The following is a 27,537-nucleotide window of genomic DNA, read 5'->3' as shown; positions in this document are numbered from 1 at the left end:
CGCCTCTGTACTGGGAGTCGGAGTGATATCCGAAACTGACGCTGTTTTATTTGTCCTTCTTCGTCACGTCGGGAAAAATGTCCTGAAAACGCGAACCGAACTATTAACTAACTAACAGTCGGAAAGTGGATTCTAACGGGAATATTTACACCTGGATGTTTTGGTTGAGACGTTTTTGACACAGTTTCAGCTCCCAAGAGGAAACAAAGTAGTTGGTAAACTTTTAGCTAGCTGGTTTAGCAGGTTAGCTTGTTAGCTGCTAAGCTAATAAACACAGTTAAATGGTGTGAGGTAAAGTCGACCGAAGCAACAGGTCTCCTCTGAGATATGAAGTAAAAAACCGAACACGGTGATTTTTTTTAATTCGTTTTTTTTTCTTATTTAATTTTTTTTTACAAAGTCCGGATTAATTTATTCGCAGGAAAAGTAAAATTTTCCTCTCTGTGTACACATCAGACTAATTGAGCTAATTTTAGCAAACCGTTTTCGGACAAAAGGAAAATTCAGGAGTTAAATCGTTTAAATGCGTTACGAAGACAAGATGATGCCGGTAAGTACCAAATATATTGTTTTATTATTATTATTATTATTGTTGTTGTTATTACTAATGCTTAATTTTACACAATTAATTTATACGCGATATTAAATTCATTTATTTATTTAATTTTGTTCTACATCTGTTTTTTTTAAAGGTTAAATAAGTTATTTAAAAAATGACACTTTGTATAAATAACTTTGAAAATATGTAGAACATGGTAAAAAAAAAAATACAGGGATAGGCAACGATAATCGTCAGGTGTATGAAGTGACTGAAAAAACACGTTTGGAGAAGTGATTTCCGGCCCGTAAACTTGTTTGTGTTTGGATCAGTTTCCTGTCCGTCAAAGTATTTTACTTCTTTCATTATTTTTATATGTACATATATATTTGTGCTTGTAGGAAAACGCAAGTGAAACAGAATCAGGTTTATTGGCCAAGTGTGTTGATGTTGACAAACACAAGGAATTTGGTTCCAGCTGTTTGTGACTCTCAAAAGTACAGAGACGTAAATAACACTATACTATACAAGACAATACACACATAAATAACACTATACTATACAAAAGACAATACACATGTAAATAACACTATACTATACAAAAGACAATACACACGTAAATAACACTATACTATACAAAAGACAATACACACGTAAATAACACTATACTATACAAGACAATACACACGTAAATAACACTATACTATACAAGACAATACACACATAAATAACACTATACAAGACAATACACACATAAATAACACTATACTATACAAGACAATACAGACATAAATAACACTATACTATACAAGACAATACACACATAAATAGCACTATACAAGACAATACAGACATAAATAGCACTATACAAGACAATACAGACATAAATAACACTATACTATATCTTCTATCAAGAAGGAGATACAAGAACATCCGCACCAGAACCAGCAGGTTCAGGGGCAGCTTTTTTCCATCCACCATCACACTACTGAACTTTACACTACACAGTTAGAACACTAACTATCCGCACTAAAAATACTGTATATAACCGTTGTACAATTATACACACACAATGTATATATTACATATTGTATTTTTTATACTCCCCATTGTCTACACATATTGTGCCTTACATACATCTGCACTATTTTATTTTTGTGTATCTATATATACACCCTACTGTACATTATGCCTAATAGCCTTTATATTTATTTACTGTACATATGTTTACATATATCACATGCTGTACATATGCTACATATTTATCTGCACTTGTCTATTTGCACAATTGCTACTCTTTGTAATGTGTATGGTCAGTGTAATGGGAAAGAACCTAGGTACACACATGCATAGTTTAGAGTGTGTCTAAACAATGACAATAAATTTTTAGCTAATCTAATCTAAAAAGGGGCAAAGCAAGCACCCCCTCTTCGCAGCCAAATTGTCCACAGTTCCACACCTGTGGAAAATCTCAGAGAAATAGTATCTCTGCAATACCCATTTCAAACTAATACAATTAGGAAAACACTCAATTTACTCTCAGATACGATTTAGGATGGATAGGTATATAAATAATGATTTAAATGTCAAACCCATGTGCTTAACCAGTAAATCATCCCTAATACACCTTTAAAACAGTCAGGACTCACTTGTTTAACCGAAACTAGCTGAACAGACTCCAGCCGTGTAATGACTCACACTGGGCAGGTCTCTCAGGTTTCATGTACAACAAAATGCACTGTAAAGGAAATGCTTATTATCATGGAGCCGACTCTGAAACATTTTTTCCACAGTAATGAGTATCACAATCCGGCCCTCTGTACATAACTTTGGGAATAAAATATCTCAGTGAAAATCTTATTCTTGTCCATGGATGTCATGCTGTGAACGCAGTGCTGCTCCGAATAATAGTTATATAACCGTGATTATTGCAAGCTGGGTTATAAGCTGAGCAATCAATTTGAGTGGAAATTCCACCATGAAAAACCTGTTACATTTATTTCTGTTGGAATATTGGCAGTGTGTTTGGTGATTTCTGGTGCTGTATTGTAATTAGGGTTGCAAAGGGGCCGAAAGTTTCTGGTAAATTAACATTATAATGTTAATTATAAACATTATTATGCTTGTAATAAACATAATAAACTTAATTGTAAAACATTTTTATAGAGGATTTTTTTATTTCAGTGGGGAGTGTGTGTGTGTGGGGGGGGTGTCATCAAATTATCTGTGCATGTGGTAACAGAATTTTGAACAGGTAAAAGAGTTAGTAAGGTAGTTATTAAGTTTAGGTATTGGGTACAATTAAGAATGTAGAATAAGGTAATGCAGAATAAGGCATTAATATGTGCTTAATAAGTACTAATAAATAGCCAATATTCTATTAATATTCATGCTAATAAGCAGCTAGTTAAATGACCCTAAAATAAACGGTTACTGTGCATTTAATCTAGTTGTTTTAAACAAAATTATGCTGTTAAGATTTTCTTTAACTACATTTAAGTTCCTTGTTATAGGCAACTCTGCATTTTTTTTTTTTTTTTAAAATTCTTAATTAAAATGTAATTATTTCCATATATTCCTGTTAATTCCCACGGAAAGTTTCCGGTCTTGAAAATTCCCGGAATTTTGCAACCCTAATTGTAATTACTGCTGTGAGAGGTTTGGCATCTCAGGGTGATGTCAGTTACCATAGAATTGAATAGGAGAAATTTTTAGAATTCAGAAATTTCTGCAATGAGGGATTAGTCAAAGATTGCTGATTGATCGTCATGTTAGAGAGGAATTCCAATGTAGAAGTAAGTGGAGATGACACACGCTGGAGTCGCACTCCCAGAGTGCACTGCACACTCGAGTCACCCAGGTGGACAGGTACACGGCCACGTGGTGTAGTGATAGAGTACATTTTGAAGCTTTGGATGCTGTGAGAAGAGGTAATATGGGATGAGACAAATAAGACTAAAGTACTAAAGAGCCGCCGCATCACCGTCTTTAGGTAGAGATGGAGCAAGGGCAGGGTCCCAACTCACCACTAACCAGACTGCTGTATATTTTAGAAGATATTAAAATTTCATCATGTGAAGGGTTTTCCCAGGCCACACGGCTTAAAGCCAGAACACAGCAGCAGCAAACAAATCTTCTGAAATGGTAAAAATAGTAACCAAGTGCTTGGACCCCTAATTGCTGCTGCACTTTTAGATCTTTTCAATGCACATGACCTATCATTTGAAAACCTCCATAATGATTGGATTTTAGGTTTGAATATTTAGGTTTATTAGGTCTGGAACAATTCATGTAAGTGGACTTGATGTGGGGTTTAAATGATTTTTATTTTATTTCAGTAGAGCAGCTTGTAAGCTCAGCATTATGAAGATCGAATTATAAAGGCGAATAGTTTAATCAGCACACGTTCTTTTATTACACATCATGTTAAATGAAGTCGGGGAGAAATGCTGATCGCTCGCGGTGTGCTGTGAAGAAATACGGGACAGTCAATATTATGAGAGCAAGCAGTGATGAGCTTGAACCGGTGCAGGGTGTTTTTTTTTTTGTTTGTTTTTTTTCCACTTTCTTTTGGATGTATTACTTCCTGTTGCTGCTTTTCTCACAGAGCAACTTTGTACTTCCTCAACCAAATGCGGTTTAATATCAGGTGTATTTGTGTTCACGTTAATGGTTTTAGAGTTTAGTTAGCCGATTAGAATGTCTGGTTTAAAAACGAGCTCCGTTCCATGAATAAATGGATTCACTTTATTTTTTGTACCTGGTGTTTGCTGTTGTTCTGAAATATTTGGATTGTATGTAAATATATAGGAGAGATTTACGCCAAAGGTTTCGAAACAGTATTGTGGGTCGTGTGGGTCACGTGTCGGTCGGCCATTCACACTCTGGTCCACGTCAACCGAACAGCTCTGGAGAGATTTGCTTGGGTCTTGTTTTAGTTTTTTTTGCTTTAGTTTTATTTTGATAGGCTGGTCGGTAAATCGACAAGTGCCTTTGAGACCATTTTGTACCATTAAAAACTAGCATTTGATTTCATAATCCATTCTGAGGAAAACGACATGAACACTGCTTGGGGTTGAGGCAAGGTTAGGTGAGCGTGTGAGAGATGAAACAACGCAATAAAATAAATCCCATAAACTTTGACCTAAACGCTTCTCTTATCGTCTTTTACTGCAGACGTGTGTGGTGTGAATTGTCTGTGTGTTTTTCTCTCCTCAGGAGAACAGCTGGCTTTTTGTTCAGCTGCTCTCATTACGCTTTATAAAACAGCGCAGCCGAACTCACGCTCCGTGCCAAACGTTTCAGTGTTACACTCCAACAAAGAGCTCCACCATGGTAGTAAAAATGCTCTCCTGCGTTCTTTTCATGGCTTGGGAGAGAGCATTGTGATGAGTCTTCTGCTGAACTCTGATAAGAGGAGACGTCTGCTCCCGGTACAGACTGCCACAGGACGTCAGGGCTGCCAGCGATTTGCTTATTTAAATGACGTGGCGTAGTGTCACCATTACACACGAGCTTTCCACTGAAGCTCAGCTTGGTGTTGTCTAAAATAATAAGAGTCATAGGTTCGAAAGGCGTTTTGTCTATATTATTTTTTTCCATGATTGTGGAAATAAGAAGAAAGAAAGAAAGAGAGGTTTTTCTTTAAAATCGAGACTTTTTTCACGTTTACTCGTGTCGCATATCTAATGAAATAAAAATTTGTTTGTGTCAAATTAAACACAAATAGTACATTGATATGAAGACAAACTTCACTTTGACTAAATGTCCTCTACGTAACATTAACCTCAATCCAGGCTCAACGTTACTGCCCTCGTGAAACGATTTCATTAGCATTTTAAATATTCAATATTTTATTCAAAGCATACTTTCACAGAGCCACCGCAAACCGACCGGCTTTTATCGAGCTGCTTTTATAGCACGTAATGTAACACTATCGACCTGGAATGCTGTGCGTTTCACCGCCCAAGAAGGAGCTTCAGTCCGCTTGCTTTTTTCAGACGTCCATGCATCATTAACGTGCCGTGCTCCATGTGCTGTACTCTGCGTCACGCTTTAATCATTTATTTTACAGGCGACTCTTCCGCCGTTCTGCCGTTGTTGCCGTCACTCATGGTGTTTGTTTCATTTTAGTTTATTGTATTGAATTTATTTACTGTTATTCGATGATATTGTATTTATTAACATATTGAATTGATTGAATGAATGTAATGTCAGTGAGGGGCTCGGCAGCACGGTTTATAACTAGGGTAAACAAGGGTTAGACAGAGCAAAAAGATGACCCGACAAGAAGGAGAAATGTTTGAGGCGAGGAAACAAGATAGGTGGTGTTCTTGTGAGGTGTTCCAGTGTACCATTTGCTTCCATCCAGGAAGTGTAAGTAGTGATGATAAATTTAGATAAAGTTTAAAGTGACAGAGCTATACTGAATCAATTCGTAAGCAAAGTGAATTATGGAGAAAGTATTTTTTTGGGGGGATTAATTATAATACACAGATTAGTCAATTATTTGTTTTTGGCCTCAGAGGCTTAAACACTGCTCCAGTCCCTGACGGGATCTAAATTTTACGTCACGCTTTGTGCTCTTACACTTAAACGTTACACTTTATCATGTTTTTATTGATGTTACGAGTCTCCTCATTATCTTGTTACCGCACTATTGACCTCCGTCATCTGCCTTTTCTTTTGTTCTGTAAAGTTGGACGATGCCCAGGTCAGAACACTGCGTCAGCTTTCAGAGCCGACCTCAAATGCTGCTTTTGTTGTGAAGTAAAAGAAAAAACAAAGATCCGTCTCCATTCCATGCACGAAGTGCTCATTTCCTGGAACAAATGATTTGTTTGACCAGGCTCATGATGCCTGAGGCTACGTCCTCTCTCTCTTTCTGTGTGTGTGTGGCATGACGCTCGCGTTATCTCTTGTCGTCTGTTTAATCTGTGGGAGTTACTCAAACATTCTCTCTTCCACCAGTCGGCCCGCTGGTCCTGACTCTTTAGTGCAGTACACAGTATGATCAAAAACGTGGAGACTCTGGACACCCCAGAGGTGCCAACGTGTCCCCAAGGCTGATTTATGCGATGTCCACAAAACAGCCAACAAATTTAACCTGCAGTTATTTGCGCAAATAAATGCTACATCATATATAGCAGTCAGTATTCTCACATTCATACACGCATGGTCTAGAATAGTGCACAGGTGTGTGATTTGAGACGATCACTATCTATCTGCTTGCTAGTATTCTAGCCTATTTTAGTCAGTGCTTGATTCTGGACCCCTTAAAGCTATTGAAAGCCCAGTTTTGGGTGCTAGTGTCCTGGATTTTCTAGCTTAGAAATTATTTTGAAATGTCGCCCGAGGGTATTCGATTTGAGACGCAGCCCAGTGACAGCAGTCACACCCAGTTTAGAAAGTTGTAAAGAGAATCCAAGCTCGTCAGGGTGTTAGCATGCGATCACTAATCGTGCAGTTCTACTCGGGGAGGTTTGTCCTGCAAAGGAAACAAAGAAAACGTCTGTTGCTTTATACGTCCTCTATGAACTCGAACTGCATTAGCGAGAAATAAACAGCGCTTCGAGATGGCACTCGAATCAATAACACCCGAGCTTTGTACATCTGCGACCGCCTTAACCTCCCGGGCAGAATCCTGCTTCGAGCTTTCATCTTCACAACAGCGTCCAGACACGACAGGATATCGCGCACACCTGGAAACCTCTTACCTACATGCCTCAGTCTGAGAAAAGAAGACACAGCATGTGACACTGCTGCCGAATAAAAGCACACACACTCCACACGGCTGGTTCAAGGAATCGTTTGGATTTCTGGCTCCATCACATACCAGGGTTTCCCGCAGCACTTTGCAGTTCGGGTGGCCCGCCTAAGCTGGGAAACCCTACCGCCTTAACTAGGTCGTCCAAAAAAATAAAAAATTCCGCTGCACAAAAGGCCGTCAAGTGCATCTCGGAGAATAACGCGGACGCGCTTCACATCACGAGCGGGCAGGGCAAATGAGAGAAAGACGTGGTCCATCACTGTCTGGAGGATAACTAGCCAGTTGATAAAACGCGTGTCCGTGAGAACTGTAAGTGGGCTTATGTTTTGGGTTTATTTAAGCCTGTTATTGTATTAGTCTATAGTTCTTGCAAATTTAAAGTAAGTTAGTTGGTGATTTTGTTGTTTGCGTTCTTCACTTGCTAGCTAGGTTGCACGTGCCTGTTTTTAATAATTTAAAAATGTAGTACAGAGTCTGTGGTCTCTCACAAAGAAGCCCCGCCCCCCAGGCCCCGCCCAACCCTACCGCCTTAACTAACAAATTTTCTGCGGGTAAGTTAGGATTAGTTAATTACTTACACCTACTTACTTTTATGATAGCTCCAATCATATTTCACACGTGCGTGAAAGGAAGAGGGCTTTTTGTGTATGGGTTTCGTGATCACGTCATCCACGTCTCGTCAATACCTGTGGAAAATATGCTTTAATTTAGACATATTTGAATCTCCGTCAAACATCTCAGAGGGCTTCCTTGATTTGCGTTGATTTCCACGAAGTGCTTCTGATTGTCATTCACTTGGCCAAACGTTACGGAGGTTTACGGAGCGTCTAGTTGGATTCGTATTAGATTTAGGTCATCGATTGTGTTATGCCGCCATAGATTTTCAGTAGCATTTACAGTATTCATCTGCTCGGGTTAGTGTTTAATTTTTTTCTTTTGTTTTGTTCATCCGTCTTCACCAGTAGTCTTTAAAGCCAGTGCCGTTACTGTTGGACTGTCCGAAATGCTGCAGAACATGAACACAGCATGCGTCTGCTCCTGTAAACAGTAACTTAGTTCTCGCTTTTCTCAATCCATGGAAGGACCATCTGAAAAAGCAGGAATATATTTTATAACCTTTACTTTTTTCAGATAGACTTTACAGCACAGTGAAAAATTATTTCTTCACGTCCCAGCTTTAGAAGTTAGGGTCAGCCGTGATACAGTGAACCCGGAGCAGTGAGGAATAAGGGCCTTGGCAGCCCTGGCGCTTACAGGTACCGAGCATCGGCCCTGTTCTTATATAAGAGATAAGAGAAGCAGACAGCTGTCTGTATGAAAACACGTCAAATTTTAACACCAGATAAAACGCTCTGCTCTCCGTTGTCGAACATGTTGCTATCGTCCGTGTGAATGAAACGGAAATGAGGATCCTCCATCTATTCTTCACTCTTCCTCTGTGTCTGGCTTAATTATCCTGCCGAGATAAAACATCCTCATCAGTCTTTCACCTTCAGCTGTTTTTTTCCCCTTTCGTGTGGGCCAGACAGGTGACATTCAGCATAGTTGGCAACAAACGAAGGTCACACCTATTCACACGCCAACTTCTTTTATTTATATATTCATTTATTTTTCTCCTTCTCCTTCAGCATGATCAGCACAGCACAGGTCCTGTGTGGATCATTAAGTTAGTGCTGAGTGATCGGAACAGTACAACCTTCATCTACTCGCTCGCTCTCTCAAACCCCTGCGTCCTTCATCCATTACAAACATGAACCGCCCACACGGTCGTCGCTTCCAGAGCAAAACGTGGGAACTCCATGATGTGGGCTTTATCATCGGTTTGTTTTTGAATGCCAGGGATTAAATTGCGCTCCAGCCAAGACAAATACGATGACATCGATGCTTTACGCTTAGGGACGATACTGCTAAAGGTTTTACATCACAGGAGGTTTGTAGAATGGAATGCTTTAGAGAGCAGGTGTTGCCTCTTGTATTATTGAAAATAAAATTTTTTCTTAGTTTAATAGGTTGAGTGGTTCTCAAATGGGATTTGTAAAGCATGGCACGAGTCCGAGTTTTTTTTTTCTTTTTTCTTTCCCTTCCTGTTTTGTGACTCTTCCTTCATTAAGTGCTAAAACTTTCTTTTTCCGTTTTCTGTCCAACGCCTTAACCACTGAGCTACAACACTGATTGTTTACTTGATTGTCAGCAGCACAGTGGTGCTACAGTGTCACAAACTCAAGTTTCTTGTATTGCAGGAATCCTCAGCTTTAGACAAACAAAACTCGCACTTCAATTCTGACGTCATGGAAAATTGTAGCCGTTTTTGAAATTTATTTTGTTCTTTAAAGGTTTTTGATGGACCAAACCCTTCACATAGAATACGTGGACAAACACGACGTTTGCCCTAAAACGATCGACTTGTTGTTTCGATCCAGTGAGGCGCAGCGCATCGAAAGCCATTCGACTTTACCAACCAGTCGTTTTTTCCCACAAAAGCCCACCGTCATGAAACTCCATGTGTCATTATCTCCATTGTAGGTGCTTCCACGATTGCTAAATAAAACGTTGTATCTTTGTACACATGCACTTAATGTTCGAGTGCTCAAATCCCAGTAATTGCTGCCGATTGTCAGCGGTGTTTATTATGGAGTTTTTATTGTTAGTAGCTTGTTGTACTGGTTGCTTTATTCAAAAAGGGTTTAAACCAAACTTCAAATTGTAAAGTAAGCTTTGATGTAAAACAAAACAAAGACATTGTGAGTTGTTAACCTGGTTCCTAGGGAACTAAATCATGAGACAGGAAGCAGGAATTGATGAACTGGTCCATGCCAGGTGGTGTGTTTATTTGCGTCCTCTTTTTTAAGTCCATCAGGTTCTGGAAGGCAAAATTGTTTTAGTAAGCACTTGACAGAATTCTCTTTCTCTTGCCAGATGTTCTTGACCGTGTATCTCAGCAACAATGACCAGCATTTCACGGAGGTACCAATAACCCCGGAGACGATGTGCCGCGATGTGGTGGAGCTCTGCAAAGAACCGGGAGAGATGGACTGCCACTTATCTGAGATGTGGAGAGGATCAGGTACGAGAAACAAGCTCTCTTTCACTCACTCTTTTCTCCCTTTCACACACACACTGTAGACAACAATCAGTGCTCAGCTTGGCAGCCATCAAAAACATTTGAAAACGTTTTATTCTTAGATATTGTTCTTTCCCCTGAACTATAAAAAACGTTGTAGAATTAACAGCAGATATCGTTGTTTATGAAGAAACAACATGTTATTAAAACGAAACCCGAACAAAAGCCGTGTCCGTGTACCGGAGGCTCATGGTGCATGGCGTGTGACGCCTGTTTGAATAACAAACTACATAAACTCTGAGCTCTTATGTAAAAGAGAGAAACCTCCAGGTTCAGGCTCTCGTTTCAGCTTTTCTGTGGCCTGTCACCATGGTTACACCTCTTTCAAGCACGCTCGGCTCGGCGTCTTCAGCTCGAGTGCCCAGAAAGACCTCGGCACCTCAGTGTTGATCAGCACAGCCTTGCGTCACACAGACAGGAAGCCGTTCTTCGAGAGTCGCAGTGCTGTGCCTCGCGCGGTTTACATTTTAAACAATAACATCCTTCACGATGGCATCGAACCCGTCTCGAGTTAATGACTAACCGGGTATGTGGATAAGTGGAAAGTGGAGCGGCGGCCAGTCGAGCTGAAGCGGTTCTGCAGCATTCATGTGGATAGTAATCAGGTGTTTTTGTTGAAGAGAAAGCACTTCCCCTGGGCACACTGCACAGTTCTAATAGAATGAAAAGAATTCACAACAAAGATGATGCAGCGCCTCAGTGCAGTCTGGGATTGTTCAATGACACCAAATATATTCGAATATACTTCTGTACACACATACACAGTCTCTCAGCTCTTCTCACTGAAGTAGAATATATTAATGAGAAGTTTTTATGCCCTGCTCATAACCCTTCCTTATTATATTATATTTACATAATGTTTTATTTTGCACATTATATTTTGTCCTAATTCTGTTGTACTTCATCAGTTTAAACACTGTGCCATGTGCAGCTAAGCTCAGGTCATGTCAAGAAGCCTTTCTTGTCATTTCAAAAACGTACGTCTGGTGCATTACACGGTGAAATGGTGCTATATGAAACACAGGACTACAGGAAATAACACAGAACTGAGCACACTTCATAGACGTACACCGTGCTGCATGTGTGCAAAGACTCGGCGAATGCTGTCAGGTGCTTAAGTCACATCGCAATTAGTATCCAATCAGAAACGTGATCTGGCATAAACAGGAAATGCAACAGCAACGGTCGAGATCACCGATGTTCACAGAGCCACAAAAAGACTTCATTTTATACTACACAATAAACACAAGTCTACAAATGTACTGATGTACCCTGATTCACTGAATTGTGTTTGATATCCTTCATTCAGTCAGTTCCAGGCCTTTTTTTTTTTTTTTTTTTTTTAGTAATCCTTCAGAATCCTCAAGTGAGTCAAAATAGTCTGAAGGAGTGTCTCATCAGCAGTTCAGTACAGACTCTGTGCCAGCAGCATGTGTCAGCACTCAGTCACTGCTGTCCTTGCATGGCGAGGTTATTGGTGTGCACTGACCTGACTGTCTCTCTCTCTCTCTCTCTCTCTCTCTCTCTCTCTCTCTCTCTCTCTCTCTGTGTGCACGCACAGAGCGAGCAGTGGGTGAGGGCGAGAGGATGCTAGAGATACTGCAGCGCTGGGGATCACGCAGATCTGAGGTCCGCTTCTTCCTGCGCCACGAGAGAACGCTCGGCCGTGAGCCAGGTGAGTTCTGCTCCATTAATAACAACAGTGCAAGAACAGCGATATAGGAGCCATGAGACTGTCAAGTTTAGTGTGTTTTTTTTTTTTTTAATTTATTTATTTATTTTTTCTTCACGGTGCAATTCAGGTGAGTTTGAGTGATTTAATTTATTACAGTGTTCTGTTGATTAGTTTGTAACTGTGATTAAGATGCACATTCAACGTGAGTGCACAGTCCAGTATGGGGTGAGTTTAGCATGATTAGTGTAGTACATTACAATATGGGGTGAGTGTAGCGTGATTAGTGTAGTTCACTACAATATGGGGTGAGTGTAGCGTGATTAGTGTAGTACACTACAATATGGGGTGAGTGTAGCATGATTAGTGTAGTACATTACAATATGGGGTGAGTGTAGCGTGATTAGTGTAGTACATTACAATATGGGGTGAGTGTAGCGTGATTAGTGTAGTACATTACAATATGGGGTGAGTGTAGCGTGATTAGTGTAGTACATTACAATATGGGGTGAGTGTAGCGTGATTAGTGTAGTACATTACAATATGGGGTGAGTGTAGCGTGATTAGTGTAGTACACTACAATATGGGGTGAGTGTAGCGTGATTAGTGTAGTACACTACAATATGGGGTGAGTGTAGCGTGATTAGTGAAGCGGATAAACACAAGCGACTTGGGGGGGATGCTTTAATAACCTTCACCATGTTGGGGATGGATCAGTACTTCCACATCTTCAATGCGAAGATTTCTGTGGTATATGTGAAGTAAAGTACTGTTTTAAATGTTGTGCTGGAGAACCAGGTGCTTCGTGCCAAACAGCTGTAAGAGTATCCCGTAAGCGTTATGGAAATGCCAGAGGATGATTGGACTTATTAGTCATGTGACATTATTTCTCTTGATGAGCTGTGACTTCTTGTTCAAAGACTCATGCTAAATTTGTGCTTCATGCCAGTCACTGGACCACACAGCGTCCCTTATTTTAACGAGGCCTGATGCTAATTTTGGGTAATTCTTCTAACCTGTGTGTGACCCCACTGCATCCATTAAAAGTCTTTTTATTTTTCTTCATTTCGTCATAGGCCATTGATCACTCTAGGCTCAGGTTAGAACATTTGAGCATGTTGTGCCAAACGGCAGATAATTCATGTATTATGTATAGGGTTGCAAAGGGGCAGAAAGTTTCCGGTAAATTTCTGGTAAATTTCTGGAAACTTTCCACGGGAACTTAATCTGGGGAATTTTGGAAATATTACAAATTGGAAACTTTACGGTAATTTATAAAAATGTACAGGAATTTATGGGAATTATTTGAAAATATAGGGAAATTTATATAAACTATATCATATACAAACATAAATAAACATATTGTTTAGTCATAAGCAGACATGCGTGCAAGGTAATACAAATTTTAAAAATGGCGTCTTGACTGATTTAATTGTAAGTAGAACTTCGTTGAGTAACACAAAAGCATAATAAACATTGTTTTGCTTGAAATAAACATAATAAACTTAATAATTGTAATAAACATATTTCCCTATGATTGCTGTCAAATGAAAGCATCCCCCACACTTTGCCCTTCTAAAAATGTCCCAATCAAAATGTAAAATGAAGCATTTTCTCTCAAGCTTATTAGGACTCTGCTTCTGTGGTAGTCAAGGCCTGGAAAATCGAGGTGAATCTCCCCCTTAAGTGATATGTGGAGGATGTTTTTTTTTTTTTTTATTTCAGTGGGGAGTGAGTGTGTGGGGGGGCATCAAATTATCTGTACATGTGGTAACAGAATTTTGAACAGGTAAAAGAGTTAGTAAGGTAGTTATTAAGTTTAGGTATTGGGTACAATTAAGAATGTCGAATAAGGTAATGCAGAATAAGGCATTAATATGTGCTTAATAAGTACTAATAAATAGCCAATATTCTATTAATATTCATGCTAATAAGCAGCTAGTTAAATGACCCTAAAATAAAGTGTTACTGTGCATGTTATAGAAGAATGCAAGTACATGCAGGGGGTTTGGCCTCAATGGCCCTCCAGTAAGCAATGTGCTGTGTGCAAGTGACCGAGGAATGCAGGGTACAAATTCAACTTAAATTGCATTAAATCTTGTTTTAAACAAAATTATGCTGCAAGATTTTTTGTAACTACATTTAAGTTCCTTGTTATAGGCATGTCTGCATTTTTTTAAAAATTCCCATATATTCCCGTTAATTCCCATGAAAAGTTTCCAGCCTTGAAAATTCCTGGAATTTTGCAACCCTAATTATGTATAAATGTTTTACAGGAAATGCCAGGAGCATGGAACAGAGGAGGAACGGTGTTAAAGGACCCCCTGATAGAAGGACAGAGAATGGGGTGAGTCTTCAGAAGTCCGGTATTTGTTCATGACTGTGTTATGTTTACTTGTGCAAAAAAGTTTGAACAAAGAAAAAGGTATAAGCTGCTTTCGCGAAATTCTTTCCCGAAACTCAATCTTTGTGAGAAATGTTGTGTGTGATGCATGTTTACTTGAGACGAGATGTTGTTTTTGTGTTCTGCAGGTGGCCGCTCCACGCATGGACATGACTCTGGGGGAGCTGCAGGAGATGGCGACACGGCAGCAACAACAAATCGATGCTCAGCAGCAGCTGCTGGCCTCTAAGGTAGATAAAGTGTTGAGAAGGTGGATGAGAGAAGGTCAGGGGAGATTATAGAAATAAATGGTTTTTAAAACCCTGGAATTGGATTCAGAAGTAACGGCCAAACGACTGGCATGACAAGTGTTGTCTTGATCCGGTGCCTCATGTTCTTGTTTGTAGTAATATACAAACACATATAAGGTTTATAAGGACAGAAAAGGTTTGCATCTATTTATAACGCTTGACCTTTTGGCTTATAGGAGCAGCGCCTGCGCTACCTGAAGCAGCAAGACCAGATGAAGCAGCAGCAGGCTTCTGAACAGGAGAAGCTGCAGCGTCTCAGAGAGAACGTGGAGAAGCAGGAGGCTAGGCTCAAGAAAGTACGTGCTCTTAAAGGCCAGGTGGAGCAGAAGCGCATGAGCAACGGAAAACTGGGTGAGCGTTTGGCGCCACTGGAGTCACTCTTTTTTTTTATCCGGAACATTATCTTCTTGTACCGTATATTGTTCCACCTCTCTTCCCAGCAGAGATTTCTCAAGTGTGCTTTTCTTGTTTGCAGTGGAGGAGATCGAGCAGATGAACAATCTCTTCCAGCAGAAGCAGCGCGAGCTCGTCGTAGCCGTGTCTAAAGTCGAGGAGCTCAGCAGGCAGCTGGAGATGCTGAAGAACGGCAAGATGGACGCTCTCCACGATAACCAGAGCGCCGTGGCTGAGCTCGATCGGCTCTACCGAGAGCTGCAGGTGTGGAACTTTAGATTTCCAACATAGTAATAACATTTTCAGTTTGTATGTATTAACAATGTGACTGATTTTTATCACAATTAAAAATTAGTTTAGTTCAATTCATCTTTTTTGAGATTTTGCATTTATGTCTAAATTTCAGCTTTTAGCTGTGTGTGTGTTTGTGTGTGTATCTATTGAGATAAAGGAGAGGCAGTGGATCAGGGATGCCATGGATCAGGTGAACTCTACAGTCTTCCTGCCTCCCATTTGTCGTTACTGCACCAAAAACATTTGCAGAAATATGAAGCCTTCCTCAGCTTTGTTGCGCTGCCCGACACCTAATCTAATCCCAATTGTCTATTCTATTTGTTTGAGATCTGTCGATGGTGAAGCCAAAGGAATTTTTGATTATTTTTCTGATCAATGCCCCATCCAGCAGGCCTCATGCACCGTGGACAGTGCTGGAGGATAGAAATGCTCCATCACAGGATAAAGGAGATCTGTCATAATAACATTATTGATTTAGAGTGATGTTTCTCTTTAAGTGCTGCCAACACCGTTCCAGCTTTACGCCCGCACTCGACAGTACAATAAAGTGAATCCAAATTTGCCTTCTGTCTGTGTTACATAGGACATAAGGAGATGCTCCTGAAATGATTGTTTTGGTTCATTTGTACGAATGGCTTTAAAAGTGGTCACTGTTTCATTAAGCAACTTACATTTCAGAGTTCCCTGCTGTAGAGGTTTCTTTATGAGATGTTTAAGGATGGACAAGTGGTAGCTTGAAGGAAGCTTTCTAGGGAAAGCAAAAAAAAAAAAAAAACACCCTTAAACTACAGAAGCTGTAGAACCTTAGACAGAATTTGGACGCAGCAAATTCTTTTAACCAAAAAATGTTCAGTTAAAGTCTTTGTTCCTTCACTAAGCACTAACAAGCTGACCGTTTTTTTTTGTTTGTTTGTTTTTTTGACCTCATATTTCATGTCTGTGGTTTTAAAATATCAGTGTTTTTCCTCCCAAACAGCTGAGGAACACCATGAACCAGGAGCAGAACTCTAAGCTGCAGCAGCAGAGAGAGAACCTGAACAAGAAGAACCAGGAGGTGGCCGTAATGGACAAGAGGGTCAGTGAGCTCCGCGATCGCCTCTGGAAGAAGAAAGCAGCACTACAGCAGAAAGAAAACCTTCCAGTGAGTGCTCACACGATCACACTCCTCCCGGGACAAATCAGTGTATAGATGTCAAACAAGGCACCTTGGTTTGTCACCTATATATTATGATACAGAGCCCTGGATTAGAAAGGATCAAGGGCTTTAATCGAGAGTACGACAGACCCCCTGACTTCAAAGCCTTTAACTCCTGAGCCATAACTACCTTGCACACACACACACACACACACACACACACACACACACACACACACACACACACACACACACACACACACACACACACACACAAACACAAACAAACAAACAAACAAACAAACACACACACACACACACACACACACACACACACACACACCCTAATTACTGGCTTCAAATCAAGGTCATGATTATATTACGAGTGGCCATAACGCATAAAGCCACCAATCTGAGGTGATCTAAGTACCCCTTTTTCGACTCCTACGTGTAGCTCCATGAAATTTGTATAAACGGAGGTTGTAATTGAGAAAGTACATAACATTATTTTATCATTAACACAGAAAAATTTAGCCTTAGCATGTAGCTAACTACTATCATGTGTGCTGATAATTGATCATATTGCGGTAAAGTAAGTGTATTAAACATTGGTATACTTAAGGTATATTATCAAAGGCGCTAACAGTAGCCCCGCCCACAGCTCCTGACACAAGCGGTTCTTAAGTCTAGACCAGCAAAGTTTTGGTGCTACTTAAGAACCACTTTTCCTGGTTTGGAGTGCTTTGGCTGTCAAAAAAGAAGGAACTAATTTTATATTAGGCTCTGGCTCAGAACCAGCACTCAAACTGCCTCGGTGGAAAAGGGGCATATGATCAGTTCGATTGAATGTAGTAAGCGCTGTTAAGATTCATACCTCAGAAGAAGCAAGGTGTGTCTAAAAGTTGTCTGTAGCTGACCGTATTACATTTAAGTTATTTAAAAAATGCAGACATGATCAGGGCAACTAAACACTAGCGTACTAACTTAACTAACTCCGAACAGGGAACAACAGGGTGTTTAATTAAGTGACTTCTTTCAATACCCGAGTAGCTGGTTGAGACGTCAGTATTCACAATTTAGTTATTCTTTATGTATAATGTAAAGAAAAGTCACCTCTGGTGGGATTTTGATCCAGTGAGCAGCAGTCGTAGGGTTCGATAAGTATAAAGCTGAACACATTGTAACCTTTAAGGCCGGAAATGGAATTTGCGCTCGTTTTGTTGTGTCCGTGTTCAGCACTGAATGTCTTTGTCATGTCTCACTCAATTTTGGCGGTTAATATGAAGCTCATATGAAAAACTACAAATTCTTAAAATTCTGCTTTTATAAGTGCTTTTTTTTTTTTTTTAAATCTATTCTACTAGGGGCAATATATTCATCGAAGAATTCCAAACAAACAACATTTTTTTTTTTTCCTCGCAAATCTTTAAAGTAAATGATGTTATCAAACCCATTTCTGCTCTCTGAGATGGTTGTTCATAAAGTTCTGTGTAAAGTTATCAACAGCGGGGGAAAAAATACAAAGGTCTTACACCGAGAAAATGAAAAAAAAAAAAGTCCTGACTCATTTTTATATCAGACCTGAAAGGATAAAATAATTCATTTGTTTATACCGATAGACAATATCTGATAAGTCAGAGTACCAGTTCAATAATAACCAGATCGTTCTTCAAGTCTGTGCTCCTTACTCCAGAAGTACGCCTTCACGGTCCGAGTGCCACGTCTCAGACTCTCATGGTGTAATCTGATGCCATAAACCGTTCACATAGTCTATTTCTGCATTTTCATTCCCCTCGGCTCTCAAACACAAGGCCCTCTTCTGTGACAGGACAGGATGAGACAGTTTATTGAAGAGCATTTTTTAAGAGGCGGGACACACAGACAGTGCCGTAATCTCATTGGCCGAATGTCTGCATCGTATTTTATCAAGCCACATGATTTTTTTTTTTTAATTAACAATGAATGTTTTTTCCTCTACTAGAGTTAAGTCTTTAATTTCCAATTAGTTTTTTCCCCTCGTTTCTACCAGTTTATTTACTGACCAATGGAATAATGTTATTCCAAAACTTCATCTACAAACAGATTGTAAGCACTATGCTGTACAGCGCCCTCTGGTGGATCCAAGCCTAAAAAAAAAAAAGCATGAAACCGTTTTTTAGATATTTAGAATTTGAATCTCAACACACTTTGCTCTGTAAATCAAACGTTCTGCCTTTTCTTTTCTCTGGTGTTTTGGTGGTTGCTTGTGGTACCGTGTGTTATACCGTAACCTGCAACAAGGACTATTACTAATACTTTTCCTGACTCTGATTCCAAAAGAATTTAAAAAAAAAAAGGCTAGAAATGGAGAACTTGCGCATCATCCCTCAAGATTCCTCCAAGCACAGAAACTCTTATTTTCTTCTTCTATGAAAACATAAAAATGGTGTAGGTGGATTTCTTATAAGGGCACGCTTGGTTTTTGCACAGAATATTAACGAAACTAACACAAAGCGGTGATGTTCGAGTCTTTCCTCACTGCCAAGAAATGGTATTGCTACCAGGAATGCAGAGTTGCTAGAGGATTCGCTGGGCTTTTTCTGACTGCGTTTTTTTCCCCCCCTCATTCCTGTCTGACTAAAACCGCATTTCTTCCTCTCATCTTGGTGCGTCGATGAACCGGGATCTTCTTTCTCTAACACCAAGACAAAAAGTGTACTCGTCTGTACTCCAGTGTGCTGAAGTTGTTTTGTTCTTGTTTCTCTTAAGAATGGCTTCCCCGTTAAGGAAAAGGCTTCAAAAGATACCCAACCCAAAAAGGTAAAACTCCTCTTTTGGACATTGTTAGTCGGTTCATCCATGCAGGTCATCCTCATTTTGGTAGCGGATTTATGGGCTTGCAATAATTTGCTCAGATTGTTTATTGCTATTTATTTCTTTTTATTTTTTTTTTCTTTACCGCTTCTTTTTCAGTTGCTTAAGAGATTTGGAAAAAAGCTCACAGTTTCTTTTGTCAGAGGGTGAAATGTGCAACTTGGCAGTAGTTAAGAAATCAGAAGTGTTTTTTTTCCCCCTCTCCTTTAAGCACTTCTTAGCATTAATAATCCGTTCATCCATTATATCTAAAGCTATTAATGCCCTTATCCTGCAGCTCTAATGCCAGAGACAGTATATCAAGATGACGATCGTTTAAAAACTGACGTGGGGGTGGTGGGGTGCTATTCTGGAAAGTGAATATCAGTTCTTTAGGCTTATAAAAATGTCTCGTTCGAATTCAGAACGCATCTACAGCCAGTTATTGCCTTTCTTTGTTCTGCTCTTTTTCACTTAGCTTTCACTCCTTTTGATGTTTTTTTTTTTCCTTTTCTAAATGTTCTGTTCATTGTTTGAATTTTTTTTGCCTGTTTTTATTTCACTTAATTTTATGCGAACGTGTTTTTTCATGATTGCTTGGTTTGTAATAATGTGCAAGTCTAAAATGCGAGGATAAAATGGGGAAAGTCTGTTTAAAAAAAAAAAAAAAGAACAAATAATTAGAAAAAGAAAAAAACTTTGTTAATTTATTTGTTTATTTAAACTTTAGGCTAATTCTGATGGCCAGGTCCCTCTGTCAGCGGGTCAGTCTCGTGTGGCTGCAGTGGGGCCGTATATCCAGTCGTCTACCGTGCCTCGCGGCCCAGCCAGACACGACCTGCTGAAACCCACCTACCCCGACGGCACTGCCACTCTGCCACCTCAGGACAAGGGCACTGGCACGGTGCCTGCTCCAGCCAAACTTGGCACAGGTACAGCGCATACATACCGCATTGCACTCACTGTCTCTGAAAACATCTCACCAACTCGTGTCCGTTTCCATACGAAGGACGAAAGCTGTGTGAAAATGACAACTTCTCTGAGCAAAGCCAATTCAAAGGGAACATCAGGCACAAAAAGCCGTAAATTTGTGTGTGGTGTGTCCTGTGACTTTGAGGATTAGTTTGAATTCGCCACAGGGGAGGAGAGTTCTGGGACGGCTGCTGTAACAGGGCTGCACTACGCCTCTGAAGTCACTCAGAAGTGTGCTGGGATACAGTGACGCACTCGTCTCTCACTGACTCCTCCCTTCTGATTCCACCACACCGTTAAGCTCTAGACTTTCTGCTCTCCAGACAATTGGGCAAATATTTTTTGGGGTTCCTTCCGTTTTAATGTTATGTAATCTAATGATATCACAGTTGACGTAATAAAGCAGCGCTTTTCGCTGAGATTGTTAGAATAACCTGCATCCTCATCCTGAATCAGAATTTCAGAATGTATTCGGAGGAGCAGCCAAGGAGCTGGTGGCCATTTCTCCCTCAGACATAAGAAGCAGAGCCAAGAGACACCTGACTATTCAAATATAGCGTCCTCAGTCCTGTGGCTCCTGATATCCTAACTCTTGATGTATTGACAGACTTTTATTTCTTTTCTATTTAAAAAACCCATTGGATCCTATTGCTGCTGTGTCTGTTATTCCTATTGTTTATTTTAAAGAAGTTATGTCCTTGCCTAAGCCACTGAAAGAGCTGCAGGTCAAGGGAAAAGCCACCCAGATGTGTCGGATTTTTGTGTGCATGAGAATGAAGCGTGTTTAAGTTAAGACCAGTTTCTGAAACTCAAGCTTCTGTCTACTCTGTATAATTATTCTAAAGCATCTAAGGTTTTAAAGCACACCGCTATATAAAAGGGGCTCTTTTTGTTGCTGTGTGAAAATTGCTGCGTTTTCTCAGACTTGGAATGCAAAGCTTTTCCATACGCTCTGCGTTCAAGATGATTCTGTACACCAACCATTATCTTATTTTATATAAAAACTCCCTCCCGGCTGACTTTGATTGATTAATGCTTGGTTTATCTGGGAAATTTGTTCCAGAGAGTACAGTGTACTGTTCTGAGAGCCCACTGGTGGTTGTGCCATGATATGACATGAAAGTGATTCTTCTTATTATTATTCTTATTATATAAAGTAAATGCAGTAACTTGTCGTTCTCCAGGCCTGCCGTCGTCAAAGGTACTTAACGTGTCTGACTGGAGCTCCCCTCCTTCAGAGTCCAACAGCAGCCACGCCTCGTCCACTTTACCCCGCCTGCCAAGCCAAATGCCAAGCGCAGAGCAAGGTGACCGCGCTCACTATTTAATAACACCTAATAAAATGATTATTAGTATTATGTTTTCTCTTGGTGGAAAAGCAGTTACTAAAACCACTTTACTCTGTATTAAAACACGTAAAAACGCTATCTGATCAGTTAATTTAAACAATCTCCTTAGTGCATATTGGGTTTTGTTAGACACAAATCATTCATCTAATTGAATAAAGAAATCTTTCACATTATTTTATGGTTTGTGTTCTTGTTCGGTTACATCCACTAAACCGCCAGAAGAGCTCCACTAATTCCAGTTGTGACAGGCATGCTAAAAATGGTCTTTTTCTCCTACCCTTCTCTCCCTGCAGCTCCAGATGACCCAGACGTGATGAAAAGAGGACATCAGGACCGGAAGGCGCGTCCGATCTCCATGTTCGAATCCACCGAGCCATCCACAGCCTCTTTACGCAAAAACCAGAGCAGCGACGACCTTGCGAGAGACGCCCAGGTTAGCGTGGAAAACAAACACAAGCTTAGTAGATGCATCCCGTTTGTGGTCTATAAAATTTTTGTTCTTAAATGTGGACTCTTTTAAAACTAAAACCGTTTGCGTCTAATACATTTAGATAACAGTCCTGTCGCAGCACTGTAATATCTTTTCCTCTGAACTGTGTTTTTCCTGAACTTTGTTTGCAGAACGCTACAAAAAACCCAGTCAAAATTCCCCCTCCTGTCCCAAGCAAACCCCGACAGGTCAATCTGCCCTTCCCAGGCGCTGGCACCTTCCCAGGCAAGGGTAAAGTGAACAGCCAGCAGCATCGCACGCCTCTTCCACCGACTCAAAGCAACACACTTCCCTTACCACCCAAGCAGGAAACCCCACCAGCCGCCACTGTGCGACCTTTCACCCCAGAGCCCAAGGAACCTCCTTTGCAGAAACCTCAGACCGTGGCAGCCAGCTCCATCTACTCCATGTATACAAAACAGCCAGTAGTAGGCAAGGGCTTGCAGCAAAGTGTACAGGGAGTCCTGAACCGTTCACAACACCGCTACAACTTTGTTAGCAGTGAGTGTGCATTAAGTGTTTATTAGGAAACTGGGATACAATTGATTTCAATAACTTGACCACTCATGCACCTTTTTGCTTCTTTCTCTCTAGTGTATGGGAAGCCTGTGATCGCCGCAGGCCAGCAGTCCCAGTCATCGCAGGTGGACAACCCCTACATGGCTGACCAAGGCTCTGACCAAGGCACAAACGGCACTCCAGCGCCTGAGACTCAAGAGACTGAACGTATCCCACGACCACTGAGCCCCACCAAGCTGCTGCCGTTCATCTCCAACCCCTACCGCAACCAGAGCGACATGGACCTGGAGGCCCTACGCAAGAAGCTCTGCAATGCCCCGAGGCCTCTAAAAAAGCGCAGCTCTATCACTGAACCTGAGGGTCCTGCCGGTCCTAACATCCAGAAACTTCTCTACCAGAAAACCACCCTAGCTGCTATGGAAACCACAGTCAGTCCTCCCTCTTCAGCAGAGGAAGAGAAACAAGTGCCTGTCAGCACCAAAGAAGCAGAACACACATCTCCTGAACAGTCGCTTGTCGACCCACTGCCACCTATAGACGTCCTGAAAATCGACGGCGAGGATTTCGTCCCGCCCCCACCACCATCGCACCCTGCTCCTCGCCCCGAAGACGCTCTCTTAAACCCGCCTCCTCCTCCTCCTCCTCTCGAGGTCGAAGAGCTGCTCCCGTTACCTGCTGAAAGCTATGTAGAGGAGTTCCCTCCATATCCTCCTCCTCCTTATCCAAGCGGTGCTGAGCAGGAAGCTCTGGGGGACGACACGTTAAACATGAAGCCACCAGAGGTCATGGGACAGGTGCCTCAACCACCAGTGAGTACACAAGTCTCAGAATGCCTCCTTGCTCTGGTTTCAAAAAAAAAGAAAAATCTCAAGAAATAAAAAGAAAACAAATCTTTTCAACATTTTCAGAACTGACTGACCATTTAGTCTTAGAAACATTATTACAACAAATGTATAGTTATAATGTGTATATATAAAAAAAAGCCTTTACTTACTATTACTAGTTTATTCATGACATCCCACAACCCACATGATTTCCCAGTTGGCCTGCTTGTTAGTTGATGTTGACTAATCTTGCCTAGGGCTACATAATTAATCCCAGTATAGAGTCTATTTTGTTCAAAAGTAGAGAACAGTCTATTTATTGCCCTGTAATCGGATACACTTCCGTTGCACTCGCGTAGGCGTCTCTATTCATCAGAATAAAGCACTTTACACATGAACGCTAAGAGGTCCGTCCTGCCACGAAAGCTCCCTTAATTCTCTTGTATTTTAGACGAGGCCTGTGTAGCAGAAATGAATAAAATGACCCATTTCTTATTGCATCCGTGTTTTAGTTCTTAACGAGCCGTGCTCCAGGAAATCCTGAATGAGGTCTTTATTCAGAGAGAATCAGAACCATAATCGCCTTGTATAATCTCATTAAAGGGAACTTGCCGGATTGCGCTGGAGACTAACCTCGCAGAGCACAAATTATACACTTTATCTCGTGTACCAAGGTAGTCGAACATCAGTTAAACAACACCTCTGCTTTCCTCAGGGCAAAAGGACCAATTTGCGCAAGGTTGGATCGGAGCGCGTGGACCATAGCATGAGAGTGAAGTTTAACCCCTTGGCTTTGCTGCTAGACTCTTCTCTGGAGGGAGAGTTTGATCTGGTGCAGAGAATCATCTATGAGGTTAGTGTTTTTTTTTTAATTATTACGTTCATATACTTTACATGTCTATATAATGTCATTTAAGACCTTTGTTTATTGTGAGCAGTGCTGCTGGATTTATTCTTCCTAACGTTGAATCATTTCCCAACATTTATGTGTTATTGAGGTGGAGTTTTTCTTTTTATTCTTTCTTTTCAACACTTTTTGTTGCTGAATCGTAGTTAACTAAGAGGGAACTAAGGATTGTTCAAATCCGCATTCAACATAAAAATAAACTTTTTTGGGGGGGGGTTTGATCTGCAGGTCGATGACCCCAGTCATCCAAACGATGAAGGGATCACAGCTCTACACAACGCCGTCTGCGCCGGACACACAGAGATCGTCAAATTCCTCGTACAGTTCGGAGTCAACGTTAACGCTGCCGACAGCGACGGCTGGTGAGTTCGGAACCAGTTCAGATCATTGTATATCGGGAGCTGAATCAGTTCTTTTAATCAGCAGCATTTCATTTTCATCCTAAATCCAGATATAAATCCTGTCACGAATTCATCATATTTTTAAACAAGCTTGCTTGAGTCTTGATTCAGTGCGTCTGTGTAATACGACGATGTAAAATAACGAAGGTTTCGTTTGTGCACCAGGACTCCTCTGCACTGCGCTGCCTCCTGTAACAACGTGCAGGTGTGCAAGTTCCTCGTGGAGTGCGGAGCAGCCGTGTTCGCCGCCACATACAGCGACATGCAGACGGCTGCAGATAAGTGCGAGGAGATGGAAGAGGGCTACACCCAGTGCTCACAGTTCCTCTACGGTGCGTGTGCTCATCTCACTGCATAACACGCCACATCCTAACACTACATGCACACACATACCAACTAGTAATTGCTTAGCGCTAAGAACTAGAATACACATCGTGATCTGATCCAGACCGCTACAGTCGGTAGCAGTCTGGCCACGTCACAGTTAAAGTGCGAGCACAATTGTGTTCAACAACAAAAGTCCTTTTGTATGCAGTGTATGTGGAAGAACACGTCTAAGCCGCCCACTTGTGATCCGAACACTGGTACACATGCTAATGCCTGGCCTGCACAGAGCCAGAGCGCCCTTCATAATTATTTATTTGTTTAGTTTTAGTCCAAACTTTAACTGTGTTTGGGTTTGGATGAGAAAAGTTGTCGGGCTCCTTGATTATAGATACGCTGCGGATTCACTGTTAAAACATCTACAGTTAAGATTGTAATGCCTTGTAATGATTGATGAATCCGTTTCTACAGGTGTGCAGGAGAAAATGGGCATCATGAACCGGGGCGTGGTCTACGCGCTGTGGGACTACAAGAGTGAAGAGGACGACGAGCTGCAGTTCAGAGAGGGAGACTGCATGACCGTGGTGAGGAGAGAGGACGAGGACGAGATCGAGTGGTGGTGGGCACGCATGGGAGACAAGGAAGGCTACATTCCCAGGAACCTGCTCGGGGTGAGGCACAAAACTGTAGAAACTTCATCCAAACTTGAGATTACAAAGTCCAATGATATCACTCGCAGGTTAGAAAGATCAGGCAGGTCAAATAAGATTACTTTAATCACTCGTTTCTGCAACATGACAGACTGAAACTACGCTGTAAGGAATGATGGGTAATATACCTCACGGTCAGCTGTCATTAATAAACAGCACTAACTGCACGATCATACAAACTGTTTATACCTCACCCACGTCACAGACGTCACTCTTAACTATAGCTCTGCGCTGTTCTGTTCTATGTGCTCTGACATGATAAACAATTCCATAAGAAGTCAATAATGTTACTGACGTTTTCCTTTTATTTATTTCTCAACAGCTGTATCCAAGAATCAAGCCACGGCAAAGGAGTTTGGCTTAAATATTCATCCATAAGTGGAGGAGAATCTGTAGACATCTTTGGAAAATGTGTATACACACACACACACACACACACACACACACACACAGGACAGACACTGGCTCAAGAATCCGAATCAAATGAAGAGACCAAAATATGAAGGATTTTTTTTTATTTCTTCTTTTGTAAGAACAATAAAGAAAACTGAACCTCCTCCTGCAGGCCGACGCTGCACTTTTCTATACTACGGTTTCAAGTTTTCTTTGTGCTCTTGAGTCAATAAGCATCGTTGTGCCCTTTGTGCAAATCCTTTACTCTTATAATTTCACTACAACGTAGCAGCACAGATCTTTTGCGTCTTTGTTACACTTTTTTTTTTTTTTAAATATACAGAGGCTTGTATAATCCAGTTCATTTACCAAATTATTAAAGGTGTAAATGGAATATGCTTTGGATAAGATCTGTTTTATTTTGGTTTAAATTTAGTGTAACTATGAATAAACACTAAAGTCACCGAAACAGCTCCAGGTCACTTCAGATATGAGGACGCTCTGTTATTAAGATACATGTTCTTACACCGGAGTGTACTGAAGCTCTTAAACTTTTGTGAATTAGAGCTAATGCGAGTGCTATTACCGCAAGTCAGTATTCTTTTTGCTCTTTTTTTTTTTTATTTTTTTTTTTTTTTTATATAGAACATTTAAATTCTCTTTTGTACAACATGTAATCACATTTTGTTCTGTGGGTTAAAACATTGTCATTAGATGCAAGTTCCCCCCCCCCCCCCCTTATTTTTTAGTTTCTTTTTTTTCCATGTATCTGTTTTCTTTTTCTTTTTTTATATTCCTAGTCTTCAACATTGTCAAAGCCAAGTGTATTTATTGTCTAATTTCTCATCTTCATGTCATGATCTGTAAACTCATTCAATTACAGTACCTTAAACACTACACCTTTGTATTCTCTTTATTTTTTTTTAGCAAACATAATCAGTATAAATGTAAAGAAAGAAATTGTGTTCTCAAGAAAAGGAACAAAAGCTCAATCGGTTAAGAAGAGACGATGATATTTGGGTAATCTTTTCAGTTGTGTTGTGTTGTTGCACATTTAAAGTACAGGAACACACCGTATTTGTTTTAATGAACAGCACCGAGCTGCACAAGCGGTTCATTTTACACACAGAAGGTGGTGCTGTTTCACTACTCAACCCTTAATGACCCAGTACCAAGTCACTCACTCACTCATCTTCTACC

General features: G+C 40.7%; 1 protein-coding gene across 2 annotated transcripts; it reads left to right on the top strand.

The window, feature by feature from the left end:
* tp53bp2a (tumor protein p53 binding protein, 2a) lies at positions 1-27,234 on the top strand. 2 transcript variants are annotated; one of them, XM_060864356.1, is made up of 19 exons: positions 1-550; positions 10,224-10,371; positions 11,990-12,103; positions 14,377-14,447; positions 14,633-14,734; positions 14,971-15,145; positions 15,270-15,451; positions 16,458-16,622; positions 19,365-19,415; positions 20,179-20,380; positions 21,605-21,727; positions 22,063-22,202; positions 22,391-22,760; positions 22,854-23,587; positions 24,318-24,455; positions 24,738-24,871; positions 25,076-25,242; positions 25,706-25,905; positions 26,267-27,234. In XM_060864356.1, exons 1-19 carry the CDS (start codon positions 524-526, stop codon positions 26,306-26,308), a joined length of 3,285 nt encoding a protein of 1,094 aa, XP_060720339.1. In that variant the 5' UTR covers positions 1-523; the 3' UTR covers positions 26,309-27,234. The 2 variants fall into 2 exon arrangements, with proteins under 2 accessions (XP_060720339.1, XP_060720340.1); XM_060864357.1 differs by lacking the exon at positions 19,365-19,415.
* The last annotated feature ends 303 nt before the right edge of the window (positions 27,235-27,537 follow it).

This window comes from Tachysurus vachellii, chromosome 2, assembly GCF_030014155.1.
Source record: "Tachysurus vachellii isolate PV-2020 chromosome 2, HZAU_Pvac_v1, whole genome shotgun sequence".
Classification (NCBI taxonomy): Eukaryota; Metazoa; Chordata; class Actinopteri; order Siluriformes; family Bagridae; genus Tachysurus; species Tachysurus vachellii.
This window is presented reverse-complemented; position numbering and strand designations above follow the sequence as displayed.